Source organism: Salvelinus sp. IW2-2015, linkage group LG4p (assembly GCF_002910315.2).
Source record: "Salvelinus sp. IW2-2015 linkage group LG4p, ASM291031v2, whole genome shotgun sequence".
Lineage (NCBI taxonomy): Eukaryota > Metazoa > Chordata > Actinopteri > Salmoniformes > Salmonidae > Salvelinus > Salvelinus sp. IW2-2015.
In genome coordinates, this window is record NC_036841.1 from 2744060 (window position 1) to 2759632 (window position 15573).

The 15573-nt window shown below is 46.5% G+C and overlaps 1 protein-coding gene across 1 annotated transcript in view; it reads left to right on the plus strand.

Moving 5' to 3' along the window:
* LOC111956721 (bridge-like lipid transfer protein family member 2) overlaps positions 1 to 15573 on the plus strand; it is a 38174-nt gene that overhangs the window by 7710 nt on the left and 14891 nt on the right. The window contains exons 11-31 of the mRNA XM_070436715.1: positions 75 to 163; positions 1509 to 1698; positions 2041 to 2247; positions 2358 to 3435; positions 4300 to 4491; positions 4708 to 4910; positions 5026 to 5144; positions 5240 to 5463; positions 5785 to 5975; positions 6307 to 6406; positions 6657 to 6856; positions 7786 to 8092; positions 9596 to 9753; positions 9911 to 10117; positions 10707 to 10806; positions 12667 to 12846; positions 13112 to 13233; positions 13590 to 13745; positions 13978 to 14099; positions 14285 to 14465; positions 14738 to 14824. Coding sequence (XP_070292816.1) covers positions 75 to 163; positions 1509 to 1698; positions 2041 to 2247; positions 2358 to 3435; positions 4300 to 4491; positions 4708 to 4910; positions 5026 to 5144; positions 5240 to 5463; positions 5785 to 5975; positions 6307 to 6406; positions 6657 to 6856; positions 7786 to 8092; positions 9596 to 9753; positions 9911 to 10117; positions 10707 to 10806; positions 12667 to 12846; positions 13112 to 13233; positions 13590 to 13745; positions 13978 to 14099; positions 14285 to 14465; positions 14738 to 14824 — 4413 coding nt within the window. The remainder of the gene's footprint in view (positions 1 to 74; positions 164 to 1508; positions 1699 to 2040; positions 2248 to 2357; positions 3436 to 4299; positions 4492 to 4707; positions 4911 to 5025; positions 5145 to 5239; positions 5464 to 5784; positions 5976 to 6306; positions 6407 to 6656; positions 6857 to 7785; positions 8093 to 9595; positions 9754 to 9910; positions 10118 to 10706; positions 10807 to 12666; positions 12847 to 13111; positions 13234 to 13589; positions 13746 to 13977; positions 14100 to 14284; positions 14466 to 14737; positions 14825 to 15573) is intronic.

Sequence of the window (15573 nt, forward strand, 5' to 3'; positions counted from 1 at the left end):
GCTTAACATTTGACCTCTTGTAAGAAATCCGTTTGATCTGAAGTCTCTTGCTCATCTCCCACTCATGTCTCCAGGTGACATCAGTGGACATTTCAGGGTCAGTCACAGTCAACACCTGCATCATCCACTACCGTCACCAGGAGTTCTCCCATTGGCTAGACCTGTTCATGCGAAAAACAAGCTCTGATTCATAGGAAAGAAGCTCATAGAAAAGGTATGAGCATTTTTCAACTGACAAACCAGACTGGAGAATGTCAAGCACACCAGTCATTGCTTGAAACGGACTGTAAAGACAAATATCCAACATATATTACTAACCTGGCTTGAAAGCATGATTTCTTCTGATTTTGAGCCCACCTGAAATCAACTAACAGTCCTCTCCTGTCTTCATCCTTAGTTTATGTTGTGTCTGGTGGTGTATTGTGGTGTGGTGGGTGTGTAGTCCAGTAGAGTATTTGCATACGCTCCCGTCCTACAGGAACTTCCCCCACCTGGACGCCCAGTGATGATCAGCTCCTTTGTTCCAATGTCAACGTTTCTGTACAGCTGGGAGACACTCTCCCTTCGCCCTGGCTTCATCTCAGTCAGCACAGTACAGCACAACACACATACTCACACAGGCCATGGTCAAAATATACTCCCATTGCATTAAAGGTCAAGCATGTTGTTGTGGAACACAAAGTTTAGTCTTGCCTGGAGAGGAATGACAGGAATGCAATGGAGAGCAGTGGGTGTTTCTTTAGTTCATTCTGCGTTCATCATTGCAGCGATTTCAAGAGATGAATCATGGTACTTGACGTGCTGTTGACTCAACCCTTGCCAAACATACAGCCCTGATGATTAGATAAGTCATCATAAGTGTTTTGTAAGGCAGTCAGCTTTTGTCAGTCTGTAACACATTAACTACAATAACTTTATCCCTGTATATATGGGAATAAATGCAATATCCTTTTACACCATGGGAATCATCACACACCTACACATAGTGAGTTGAGTTAAAATTGCATCCCAAATGTAGTAATGTGATTTGTGATCTTCAGTAGATCTGAATATGTATTGTATAATGTAGAGATGCAGCACCTCCTGGACATTAGCACAAACGCAGAGAGCCTCAAGTTCCAGAATGTTCACCGCCGCCTCGCTCTGTCCTGGACCACTTCTGGTGGAGGGTAGGCCAGGGGTCCCACATCCAGCAGGCCCCACCCCCTGGCAAACATGTGTGGGGGAACCCTCATCCTGGACTCCCTTACACTGCAGGTAACGCAGGCATACAACAAGTAGCATTAACATTTAGGGTTACTCACATACTACTACTCCCGGTTTTTCCTCTTCCAATGTTGTGATGAAGAAAATCAAAATCAGGCTACAGGAAATCCTACTTTTCTGAAATTACACTCTATTCATAGATCATTGAAATTGACCTACCTCTAAGCTAATAACATACTTTTTCCTAATTTACTGTGTTGACTGATGATCACAGCCCTGATTAGTATTTGACCAATACTACACCAGCTGTTGTTTGTGTTATATTTGCTGTCTCTGTCTCCCCAGGGGAGCTTCAACAAGCCCCAGAGTGAGTCCAGTAGTCATTCTGAAAGTGTGAGTGTGGAGTCCAATCTGAAGGGCCTACAGCTGGAGGTGTCCGAGCTGTGCCTTGTGCCTGTCCCCGATTATTGTGCCCCCTGTAACCTGGCCAATGCAGGAAGCTGGAGCCTCAGAGCAGCCAGATTGGGTGCCTGTACCTGCCCTTGTTGATGGGACAAACTTCCCATCAGGCGCCTTTTATTTTAAGATTGAGTGTAACCTGGAGATGTCATGTGTTCACCACTCTCCAATGTAGCAGTAAGTATAATGGGAAGTGTATTTAGGTTGTGTCCCAAATGGAACCTATCCCCACTATTATAGTTCACTACTTTTGACCAGAGCCTGTGGCCCCTGGTCATATTTAGTGCCTATATAGGGGCCATTTTGGATGGACCCTTAATCTCATCTCCAGCGAGGCCTACATTCTGTATGGTAATTGGCTCCTGTGTGTGTTAGGAGCTGTATCTTATGCGGTCGACAAATGTGAGCCAAGGCTCGGCGGAAAGACTCCACATTGTCTGTCCGAGGTGTACGTCTATCTGTAGTGAAGGCTCCTCACAGAGACCATGCGAGCCACTCTGTCCCTCAGCCCAAACCCCCAACCCTGTCCTCAGCCTCTCCACCCTGGCCATCTGCTACCACGTCGCCACCGGGAACTTGGAGGTAGCTTACAGTTACTCTTCCTACCATCAGTCCATCGGGCCTATTCCTTCTTCCTGATTGACAGTCTTATTCAGATAAGTTCACATGCCTTGTCCTCTTCCCTTGTGCAGGTCCAGTGTGAAGAGGAGCTGGCAGTGCAGTGGACGCCATCAGACCACATGTTTTTATATCACCACGTGAAAGAGAGCCAGGGTTGCTGGGATACTCTGTGTGACTCTCTAGGACTGACAGAGAAAAGAAATGACGAGAGTTTACCAGATCCTCCAGAGAGTGGATCTACTAAGACTTCTCCAGCCCACAGTACGGTCAAGGACCTGTCTGTGCGTGTAGAACTGGGCAGAACCCGCTTCACAGCCCAGGTGACAGAGCACAACTACCTCCTGCTGCACACAGACGCCCTGTCCCTCTCCACTCACTCCGGCTCCATGAACGTCCGCTCTCCACACATGTTTCTCAACTTCGACGGCAACGACATATTCTCCTTCAAGGGCCTGGAGGTCCAGACGCACCCTGATCAGTCCCTGGACCAACGCCACCTCTTTCCCTTCCTCTCCACCCGACACAACCGTGCCTGGGTGATCACCTGCCCCTGCCTGGCCGTGGAGTTCCCCTACCAGTACAACTTCTCCAACACCTTTGACAAGTTCATCAGCGTTCAGAAGTGGCTCAAGTCCCTGCACAGCAGCCCTGGTCAGACCCCAGGCCCCCAGTGCCTGCCCCCAGACCTGGTCTTCAAGATCAGCCAGTTCTCCTTCGTCTTCCTGGATGACGTTTTCGAGATCAAGCTGAGGGACAACTACGAGCTGATGAAGGATGAGAGCAAGGAGAGCTCCAAGAGGCTCCAGCTGCTGGACAAGAAGGTGGCTGACCTACGGAAGCAGCACGGAGAACTGCTGCCTGCCAGGAAGATAGAAGAGCTGTATACGTCTCTAGAGCGCAAACACATAGAGATCTACATCCAGCGCTCCCGTCGCCTCTACTCCAACACGCCCATGAGGAAGTCTATGCTGACCTGGACGGTGTCCGACTTGGAGCTGGTGGCCCTGGCCGACCAGTCCCTCCATGGGCCGGAGCGCGTCCGCGAGCAGCTGAGGGACATCGACGGAGTCAGCCCCTTCCCCAGAGACGGGCTGCCCCTGGTTGTCCAGTGGTGCCGGGCAGTCACGTTCAACCTCACTGCCTTCCTAGGTGAGTGATGGTTGTGTGTCCCAAATGGCCTATTGCTTTTTATAGTGCACTACATTTGACCATTGTTCCATACGTTAATTATTAATATTGATACTATTTTTTTTATATACACACACTACCATTCAAAAGTTTGGGGTCACTTAGAAATGTCCTTGTTTTTGAAAGAATAGCACCTTTCTTTGTCCATTTAAAATAGCATCAAATTGATCAGAAATACAGTGTAGACATTGTTAATGTTGTAAATGACTATTGTAGCTGGAAATGGGTGATAAAAAAATAAATAAAATAATTTATGGATAATCTACATTAATCAGCATCCATCACTCCTGTGTTCCAATGGCACATTGTGTTAGCTAATCCAATTTTATCATTTTAAAAAGGCTAATTGATCATTAGAAAACCCTTTTGCAATTACGTTAGCACAGCTGAAAACGATTGTTCTGATTTAAAGAAGCAATAAAACTGGCCTTCTTTAGACTAGTTTGTGGGTTCGATTACAGGCTCAAAATGGCCAGAAACAAAGAACTTTCTTCTGAAACTCGTCAGTCTATTCTTGTTCTGAGAAATGAAGGCTATTCCATGCTCAAAATGGCCAAGAAACTGAAGATCTCGTACAACGCTGTGTACTACTCCCTTCACAGAACAGCGCAAACTGGCTCTAACCAGAATAGAAAGAGTGGGAGGCCCTGGTGCACAACTGAGCAAACGGACAAGTACATTAGAGTGTCTAGTTTGAGAAACAGACGCCTTACAAGTCCTCAGCTGGCAGCTTCAATAAATAGTACCCGCAAAACACCAGTCTCAARGTCAACAGTGAAGAGGTGATACATATATAATTTTTTATTATTTCTCTCCCTGTGCCAGTGAGAATCCGGGACTATCCTCGTTACTTGTTTGAGATCCGGGACTGGGAGCTGTCAGGCCGCTTGATCGGGACAGAGCAGGACGGGCAGGGCCGGGCTCGCCGAAGGCAGACTGTGCCACTTGGCCAGCCATGGGGCGACATAACCGTCCACAGGAACATGCCACCACTCAAGTTCTACTGCGATTTCAAATGTGAGTAAAGTGTTTCAATGAAGCACAATCCTAATTTTGTGATGATTTGTATTTATTTTCAACAATAGGCAATAGACACATAGCGGACGATCACATAACTTTGAATGAATTAGTTTGATGTAGTGTCATCTAATCTCTAAACATATACTGGCAGTTGTGCAAATTCAACTCTTAATCAACTCTATTATTTTCCCATCTCCTCTTCTCTCCATGCAGCCAATATATRCTTGTATACTATAGTGTGGGGGCCTTGCTGGGACCCAGCCTGGACCCTGATTGGCCAGGTGGTTGATCTGCTGACCAAACCCACGGTTGACCCCTCCCCTACTTTGGCCTGGTGGGACAAGAGTCGTCTGCTGGTACATGGACGCTGGATCATGGACATGGAACAGGCCAACCTCCATCAGCTGGCCACAGAGGTTAAAACACGGAGTCTGAGCAACACTTCTTAGCCACTTACTGTCTCTGAAAAATGTGTTGGCCTGAGAATTAGGATTATCTGCAATTGTTTGACATCATTTTGCTCTTTTGTAGGACCCCTATAACACTACAGAGAACATGCACTGGGAATGGAACAAAGTCAACTACGAGTGGTGTCCTGGGCAGTTTGTCTTCAAAGGTGACATGGATGTCAACGTCAGGACAGCCTCCAAGTAGGTGGAACACTGAAATCTGGCTTTCAAATATTAGATTTTCATGTTTCATGAAATTGTTCATAATTAGATTTTTTTTTTTTTCTTGTTTTCAGGTATGACGACATCTGTTTCCTGCACCTGCCAAATCTGTGCATGACCCTTGACCTCCAGTGGCTTTGTCATGGCAACCCCCATGACCATCACGCTGTAATGCTCTGCTGTGCAGAGAATGTAGCTGATGTGACGTCAGGACAACCTCACGACTCCTTCAGAGCCTTCCGCTCAGAGAACCTCAACCTCTCCATCACCATGGACCTCAACCAACACTGTGGCACAGGTGAGGCGGTTGAGCAGTTACCTTCTGATAGCTGTGTGGCTTGGCTTTTTTCCAGGTTCACTGAGGAATTCTCCAGAGGCTGCATCCCAAATGGCACCCTATTCCCTATATAATGCACTAATTATGATCAGCGCCCATAGGTTCCCTGAGTAAGGCTCTCAGTCAAGTAAGTCATTTAGGTAATAGGGTGTCATTTGGGATACCGTGAACACTTGTCAAATCAAGTCTCTGTATTTAGCTTGGATGCGATAATGTTTGATTATTCATCTTTAAATCGTGTTGACTGTCTGTTTATTGAAGGCATTTGTTTCTGTCTCTCAGAGCCGTGCCAGCCCAGAATCCTCCTGTACAGCAGTACCCTGCGCTGGATGCAGAACTTCTGGGCCACCTGGACCAGCGTTTCCAGACCCATCTGCAGAGGCAAACTCTTCCACAGCCTCAGACCCATCCGAAAGAAGCTGGGCCAGCACTACAAACAGATGTCCTATACAGCAGCCTTTCCTCAACTACAAGTGAGTAAATCACCAACACTGCTACACGTCCCAAATAGCACCCTATTCCCTTTATAGTGCAATACTTTTGACCAGTAGTAGTGCACTATATAGGGAATAGGGTGCTATTTGGGACTCATTCACTCACTGCTTATGTTCAGCCGACATCCAAAGAACAAAGCAGACAAATCTTTGTCAATATAGGATAAAATTGACATTTTTAAAGACTTTCTTATTTGTTCTCTTTTTACTTACTCCATGTTTTCAGAGCGCGCTGTCCGTTGCATGGTCTTGTTACCTCCAATGAGCGCTAACATTTGAGATTTGACTTTTGACTTTGTCTCCTCCCCAGGTGCATTACTGGGCCTCCTTCGCTCAGCAGAGGGGCATCCAGGTGGAGTGCAGCAAAGGCCACGTCTTCACCAGAGGGGCTCAGAGACTCATCCCACAGGGTAAGAAGATAGGGCACAACACGGGCATAGAAATGCCACAAGCTATTTACACACTCAAGCAATGGTCTGATTGGTTTTTATTTTAATGTTTGCTTCTCAAATGACACCCTATTCCCATATACTGTAGTGCACTATATGTGGAATTGGGTATAATTTGAGACTGAGTTGTTGAGCAGCCTGTCTGTTGGTCTAACTCAACTGTGTGTTGGTCTAACTCAACTGTGTGTGTTGTGTCTGTCTGTCCTCTCAGCGGGCACGGTGATGAGGAGGCTGATCTCTGAGTGGAACGTGACCCAGATGGTGTCAGAGCTGTCCCTGATGACGGTGCACCTCATGGCCTCCACCTGGGATGAGACGGCTGACCACCAGATCAACGCCCAGGTGAAGAAGACCCACCTGCTCGGCCTGTCCTCCCTCAGTTACCAGCGCCAGAGCAACCGTATGGAGGAGGTAAGACAATGGGGAGCAGTAGCGGATTTAGGCATAGGCGGCKTCTTGCCGGGGGTGTCACGGGGCACCCGCACAAAAAAAAACTAATTTGGAATGGTGACATTTGCGCGATCGGCTTTCTATCGCTCTTTTGCACGTCACGTCAATGATATCATGTCACCGTGTGGGACTGTGGGTCAATTATCCTTGTCGGAGTGGGCGCCCTGATTCTAGTTTGTGAACTAGGCAGGCCTCCCACTCAGAAGTACGATATAGGGAGGTGGGTGTGGGGGGTAGGTTGACCTCAGGTCTCCCTGCTGGATGCCCGAGGTAGGGGGGAGCAGGGGAATCTATCAAATAGCGCACCTCTAACTTTGTACAGTACTAATGCAATTAGTTGAGCAATTTAGTGTGTTTCTCTTGTTTGAAGTGTAATAATCATGTTCTCTTTTAAGTGTGTTCTATTTGTGCAATTAAGTTTTATTTGTGTCTTTTGTTAGCAATAGTGTAATTTGATTATCTTTTTTATTTGTGTTTATATACTACAATTTGTTTCTATTTGTCTTGGTTACTTTTTGATATTTATGAGTCTTATTTTTGTATATATTTATATAGTTTTAAATGTTATGGGGGGGTTCGCCCAGGGAGCCATACAAGCTCGAACCGCAACTGATGGGGAGGGCATGGTAGACACCCCAAAGTTTATTGCACAGGCTGTGTCTCCATTTGCACCATATTCCATATGTCGTTGACTACTTTTGACCAGGGCCAATAGGGTGCAAGTTGGGATGCACACAGTAGCTTCTTAACCATTGTAGTGAGGTTTAAATTAATTCTATTTGTTCTGGCTCTGTGTCTCAACCCTTCATTTGTAGTTCTCCAGTCAAAAGGTGAAGCTAGATCTCTTGTAAAAACCTGAAGTGTAATAATGGTGTTTCACATTGTGACAGGAGGGGAACTCAAAAGATGAGGCGAATGCCCCCTACACCCACAAGCTGTGCCTGGTTGACCTGCGAGCCTCCTGGACCACCACTAACAGGAACATAGCGTTCGGTCTGTACGACGGCTACAAGAAGGCAGCCGTTCTCAAGCGGAACCTCTCCACAGAGGCTCTGAAGGGCCTGAGGATAGACACAACATTGCAAGCTGCCAAGAAGCTCAAGCGCTCTTTGTCCAACTACTCCGGCGGCCCCAGCACGGCCCCCTCCACCCCAACCATGCCCAGCACCAGCCGCCCTGAGAAGAGCCAGCACGAAGGTAGGATGTTTCCCCTGGAGTAACTGAAGTGCAGCCTAAGTTGATGGTATTTTATGGTATTTTCTTTTTAAATATATATTTTGAAGGTATTTTCAGATTGTGTTGAACAGATGGTGATAGAGGATGACAGTGGGGAAAGAAAGAGGGATGATGTGTTAATGGCCACTAGGCCGGTTTCCAACCCATGTCAACACTGTAGATACACTATACAGTATATACAAAGGTATGTGGACACCCCTTCAAATTAGTGGATCCGTATAAAATTGAGCACACAGCCATTCAATCTCCATAGACAAACATTGGCAATAGATTGCCCTTACTGAGAGCTTGGTGACTTTCAACGTGGCACCGTCATAGGATGCCACCTTTCCAATAAGTTRGTCAGATTTCTGTRCTGCTAGAGCTGCCCCGGTCAACTGTAAGTGCTGTTATTGTGAAGTGGAAAGGTCTAGGAGCAACAACAGCTCAGCCGTGAAGTGGTAGGTCACACAAGCTCACAGAACGGGACCGCCAAGTGCTGTAGCGTGTAGAAATTGCCTGTCCTCGGTTAAAACACTCAGTACCGAGTTCCAAACGGCCTCTGGAAGGAACAGCACAACAACTGTTCGTCGGAAGCTTCATGAAATGGGTTTCTATGGCCGAGTAGCCGCACACAAGCCTAAGATCACCATGCGCAATGACAAGCGTTGGCTGGAGTGGTGTAAAGCTCGCCGCCATTGGACTCTGGAGCAGTGGAAAGGCTTTCTCTGGAGTGATGAATCACGCGGAACCATCTAGCAGTCCGACGGTCGAATCTGGGTTTGGCGGATGCCAGGTGTAAGCTACCTGCCCCAATGCATAGTGCCATCTGTAAAGTTTGGTGGAGGAGGAATAATAGTCTGGGGCTGTTTTCATGGTTCGGGCTAGGCCCCTTAGTTCCATTGAAGGGACATCTTAACGCTACAGAATACAATGACATTCTAGACGATTCTGTGCGTCCAACTTTGTGGCAACTGTTTAGGGAAGGCCCTTTTTCTGTTTCACCGTGACAATGCCCCTGTGCACAAAGCGAGGTCCATACAGAAATGGTACATCCAGATCGTTGTGGGAAGAACATGGCTGGCCTGCACAGAGCTCTGACCTCAACCCCGTCGAAATCCTTTGGTATGAATTGGAACGCCGACTGCGAGCCAGGCTGCCAGCCATGCAACATCACTAATGCTCTTGTGGCTGAATGGAAGCAAATCCCAGCAGCTATGTTTCAACATCTAGTGGAAAGCCTTCCCAGAAGAGTGGGGGCTATTATAGCAGAAAAGGGGGGACCAACTCCATATTAATGCCCATATTAATGCCCGATTTTGGAATGAGATGTTCGACTAGCAGGTGTCCACATACTTTTGGTCATGTAGTGTATGTATGCTAGAGGCTGCAGTATTACTGCTAGGCCAGCCAGGCCACATGAAGCGTCTTTCAATATAATTTACTGACTGTTTCTTCAACTCTTCCTTCCTCCTCACTCTGCAGGGACGTCCATGCTGCAGAAGCTGATTGAGGAGACTGATAAGTTTGTGGTGTTCTCAGAGGAGGACTCTGGCGTGAGTGATCAACTGTGTGGCATCGCTGCCTGCCAGACAGACGACGTCTACAACCGCAACTGGTTCATCGAGCTGGTCAACTGTCAGGTACAACTGACAACTAGTCTGGGACTTTAGGTTCATGGCAAATTGGATTAAGATTGTAAAGCCCAGTGGGCCAATCACACTTTTATTTGCCCCCAAATGTAACAATGTTTGCTAACAGGACCCAAGGTTATAATCCTGCTCTGCTGTCTGTCTGTAGATGATGCTGCGTGGCACAGAGACAGCTGGCTGCGTGCTGGTGTCTGCTGCCAAGGCTCAGCTGCTGCAGTGTGAGCACCACCCYGCCTGGTACAGCGACACCCTCAAGCAGAAGACCACCTGGACCTGTCTGCTTGACGGCATGCAGTACTTTGCCACAATGGAGCCAAACCCCTCAGAGCAGGAGGACTGGCAGTTGTGGCTTGAGGTGGGCCAGTGAAAACATTATTAACAGGCTCCTAAAGATGCACTATGCCTAAATCGCTCCGCCATTTCCTGGTTGCTAAAATTCAAATAGTTTCTAATTTCAGTTTGTGATAAAGCAAYTATAGTGTAGAGAATCATAGATCACAGCGGTATAGATCGTACAATCTTTTCCATAACCAAAAATATTGTATTTTCAGCTGTTTGAAGCTGGTGTACAAAACAACAAAAGTAAAAGACGCAAAAATGGAGCTTAAGAAAAGAGAAGCATAGAAATGGTGCGCATAGAACAGATCTACCGCTTCTTAGACTTTCTTTCAATGAGTGACAGATCTATAACGCTGACTTTTCCATGTGAATTTGGTCAGGTCACCAGAAAAAAGTTTAAATAAGAACTACCATAAATGATCATCTGTAGCATTGAATGATGATGTGTGTTTATGGTTTACATTCGGGCTCAAGTCCAAGTTGCACGACAGAGTATTTTTATAGTAGGTGCATAGTAGCGAGCATATTTGTGTCTTTCAGATTCAGGGTGCTGTCTAAGCTTTGACCCTGTGTCTTTGCCTTGGTTGTGCATGGTGCGTCTGCAGGTGAAAAACATTGAGGAGCACAGGCAGCGTCACCTGGACTCAGTGCTGGAGCTGATGGAGAGTGGCCAGGCTGTTGGAGGCATGGTCAGCACCACAACAGGTACTGCTGCTCTTCACACATACTCTACTTCATGAAATGCACTATGTTTAAACCTTGGCCCTTCAAAGCTGAAAATCTCATCTTGATGTGAATCTTTCCTTAATGTGAAATTCCATATATTTTTTTACATTGATTTATTCATTATCTCCAGCACCATGCCAGTGTCTACATACAGTGCATTCAGACCGCTTGATTTTTTCCCCACATTTTGTTACGTTACAGCATCATTCTAAAATGGATTAAATAAAAATATCTCAATCTACGCCTCATAATGACAGAGAAAAGTTGTTTTTTTTTGTGCAAATTTATTAAAAATACAAAAAACATACCTTATTAACATAACTATTCATACCCTTTGCTATGAGACTCGAAATTGAGCTCATGTGCATCCTGTTTCCATTGATCATCCTTGAGATGTTTCTACAACTTGATTGGAGTCCACCTGTGGTACATTCAATTGATTGGACATGATTTGGAAAGGCACACACCTGTCTATATAAGGTCCCACAGTTGACAGTGCATGTCACAGCAAAAACCAAGCCGTTCGGTCAAAGGAATTGTCCATAGAGCTCCGAGACAGGATTGTTTCGAGGCAAAGATCTGGGGAAGGGTACCAAAAAATGTCTGTAGCATTGAAGATCCCCCAGAACACAGTGGCCTCCATCATTCTTAAWRYGAAGAKGTTTGGAACCACCAAGACTCTTCCTAGAGCTGGCTGCCCGGCCAAACTGAGCAATCGGGGGAGAAGGGCCTTGGTCAGGGAAMTGACAAAGAACCCGATGGTCACTCTGACAGAGCTCCAGAGTTCCTCTGTGGAGATGGGAGAACCTTCCAGAAGAACAGCCATCTCTGCAGTACTCCACTAATTAGGCCTTTATGGTAGAGTGGCCTAACGGAAGCCTTTCCTCAGTAAAAGGCACATGACAGCCCACTTGGAGTTTGCRAAAAGGTACTTAAAGGACTCTCAAAACARGAGAAACAAGATTCTGGTCTAATGAAACCAAGATTGAACTCATTGGCCTGAATGCCAAGCATCACGTCTGGAAGAAACCTGGCACCATCCCTATGGTGAAGCATGGGGGTGGCAGCATCATGCTGTGGGGATGTTTTTCAGCGGCAGGGGCTGGGAGAATAGTCAGGATCGAGAGAAAGATGAACGGAGCAAAGTACAGACCGATCCTTGATGAAAACCTGCTCAGGACCTCAGACTGGGGCGAAGGTTCATCTTTCATCAGGACAACAACCCTAAGCACACAGCCATGGCAACGCAGGAGTGTTTCCAGACAAGTCTCTGAATGTCCTTGAGTGGCCCAGCCAACGTCCGGACTTGAACCCGATCGAACATCTCTGGAGAGACCTGAAAATAGCTGTGCAGCGACGCTCCCCATGCAWCCTGACAGAGCTTGAGAAGAATGGGAGAAACTCCCCATATACAGATGTGCGAAGCTTGTAGCGTCATATACAAGAAGACTTGAGGCTGTAATCACTGCCAAAGGTGCTTCAACAAAGTACTGAGTAAAGGGTCTGAAGACTTATGTAAATGTGATATTTCAACTTTTAAATTTTTTTATAAAGTTGCTAACATTTCTAAAAACTTGTTTTTGCTTTGGTATTGTGTGTAGATTGATGAGGGAAAACATCGATTTAATCCATTTTAGAACAAGGCTGTAACATAACAAAATGTGGAAAAAGTAACGGGCTTTAAATACTTTCCGAATGCACTGTATGTGTAAACTGAACATTTTTATGTTCTGTAGTTAACATCATCGTGGCACTTAAGACTTTTTTAAGTGGTGTATTTACACTTTAACTTATGTGTCACGGTAAATGTAACACTTCCTCTCTGTTCTGTGTATCCAGACTGGAACCAGCCGGCCCAGGTGAATGACACCCAGCAGGTCCAGCGTATCATCTCTCGTTGCAGCTGTCGCATGTACTACATCGGCTACAGCCACGACATCGACCCTGAGCTGGCCACGCAGATCAAACCCCCAGAGATACGGCGCAACGAGAAGGAAGACCTGCTGAAAAAACAAGCTGGTAAGGCACCCCATAGAGCTCATATATGCACTATTTTATACAACATTTGATACAATATTTTAAATTTGATCAGTTTCTATAATGAACTTTTTCCTGAATTTAATCCTGGATGCCAAAGTCCATTCTAATGTTCTATTTAATTCTGTGAGGCAGCCGACATCCTCAAATACAGTGTCAGAACATGCTGACAATGTTGCTGTCGTGTTATTGAGTGTAAAGGCTTGAGCCTTTCGACTTGGTGTCTTTCCCCCCACTTCACTATCAGGGGCTGTGGACACCTTCACCCTCATTCACCATGACCTGGAGATCTCCACCAACCCTGTGCAGTATGCTATGATCCTGGACATCGTCAACAACCTACTGCTGCACGTTGAGCCCAAACGCAAGGTAACGAGATGCCTCAACATCTGACTAGGCAGTTGTTTGTCCTATCGCATTTGCAACTGTATACGGGGCAAATCCTAACTTCCACTTAAGTCGAATTTTCACTTAGTCATGTATTGAGGTCAGTGGGAGACGAAGTGAAAATTGTACTTGAGTGGAAGTTTGGATTCACCCCTACTGTATGATAGCTGAGGTCTCTGCACTGTACAAGTCCCTTATGCGTCCCAAATGGCATGATATTCCATATGTAGTGCATTACTTTTGACCAGGGTTCTAAATAGGAAAAAGAGGGAATAGCGCCTTTTGGGATGCCTCGTGTCCTACCCTCTGACCATGTTGTGTGTGGGCTCTGTCCTCAGGAGCACAGTGAGAAGAAGCAGCGAGTGCGTTTCCAGCTGGAGATCTCCAGTAACCCAGAGGAGCAGCGCAGCAGCATTCTACACCTGCAGGAGGCCGTCAGGCAGCACGTGGCCCAGATCAGACGCCTGGAGAAACAGATCTACTCCAATATCAGGGTGAGCCATTGGACGGACTGACTCACACTCTTCTCATAGGCCCTGTGTGGCGAGGCAATGGCTGATTTCAGCACTGTTCCTTGTGAGGTGAAAACCAAAGGTGAAGGTAATTCCTCTAGTTTACTTCATCCAATTATAATCTAGAGAGGGATTAAAACACATCCCTCAGTTACGAACCCCAAAGCACTGAAATATCTACTTGTATTTGACCTGTGTGGTGTGACCCCTCCAGGCCCAGCCTGAGGATCTGAGAGGAGATGAGCTGTCAGAGATCAACGTGAGGCTGCAGAACCAGCTCAATCAGGAGAAGACRGACATGCAGATGAAGAGTGAGGAGCTCAACATCCTCATCAGGTCAGCCCAACACCGCCACAGACACACCATTCAATGCCAAGTCAAACTACCGAACACCTTCACCACACCATCTTTTCAATGCCTAGGAAAACTACTCGGCCAGCCATGGGAAGTWCTGAGATACTTCCTAAGAATACTGACTCATCCTCTCCTGTGTTATTCCCTGCATGTCACTCTGCTCCCAGATGTTTTAAAGACTTCCAGCTGCAGAGGACCAATAAGCTGGAGCTGCGTAAGCCGCCGGAGGACGTGAGTGTGGTTCGCAGGACAGAGATCTGCTTTGCCCAGGCCCGCTGGTGTCTCACTGAGGAGGATGGACAGCTGGGCATCGCTGAGCTGGAGCTGCAGAGGTTCATGTACAGCAAGGTGGGCAGGGGGCAGGGAGGACACTGCTGCTCTGTCCTAACAAGGAGATGAACATAACTCTTTTGATACTTTGCTTTAGCTAGAGAGCTGGGCCCATATTCACAAAAAGTCCCAGATTAGGAGTGCTGAAATAGGATCTGTTTTGCRTTTTCGATAATAAGACATGGACAAGGGGTACCTGATCCTAGATTAGTACTCTTACGCTGAGACGCTTTATGAATGCGGGCCCTGATGTTGATGCTAAACAGCTGTTAAACTGTCTCCTTCCACAGCTGAACAAGTCAGACGACACAGCAGAGCATCTCCTGGAACTGGGCTGGTTCACCATGAACAACCTGCTCCCCAACGCTGCATACAAGGTCAGGAAATGATGCTTATCTCTYACCTTTTCTTTGGTAAGGGCAGTCGACAGCTCATTTTTTACAACCGGTGGCGCTATGAACCTGTGAAGCTTACAAATATTGCCTCTGAAAGGGATCTCTGGATAGTACAAGCCTTTTTGAGMTTTTTTTCAGTCTTTTGTCAGAAACAAGAAGTTTCCATCCTGCTGTTACTGATCCAATGATTCCAGATCCTATTGCACCCAAAGTGTGCTCACAAAGACCTCGAAAGCAGTGTTTGCTTGTGTTGATAACTCTCTACTTGGTTTCCTATGTGCAGCATGTGAGGGTATGTATGGTGCTGGTACAGTAACTGGGTGTTCATGTCACTGTTGTTGACACCATCATGCTCATCATCCAGTCAGCATCACGGAAATCCCTCTCAGAATATAATGAATGTGTCCCAAATGACACCCTATTCCCTACATAGTCCGCTACTTTTGACCAGAGGCCTTGGTTAATAGTAGTGCATTATTCATGGAATAGGGTGCCATTTGGGACGTATCATTTGTTATTCAACATTGCATGTCCACCATGGACTGGGTCATTCCAATGCCCACCTCCAGTCCTTCCTCTTATTGCGTGCTCCTCACTGCATTTGCACCGTCATCTGAATGTTTTACGGTACCATGTCTTARGTCGCTGTGTAAGTCAGGTTTGTTTTCCAAATGTTTTCCTGTTCATATGGGKGGAAGAATCCATGAATTGATTCATTTATCCTCCTGCTC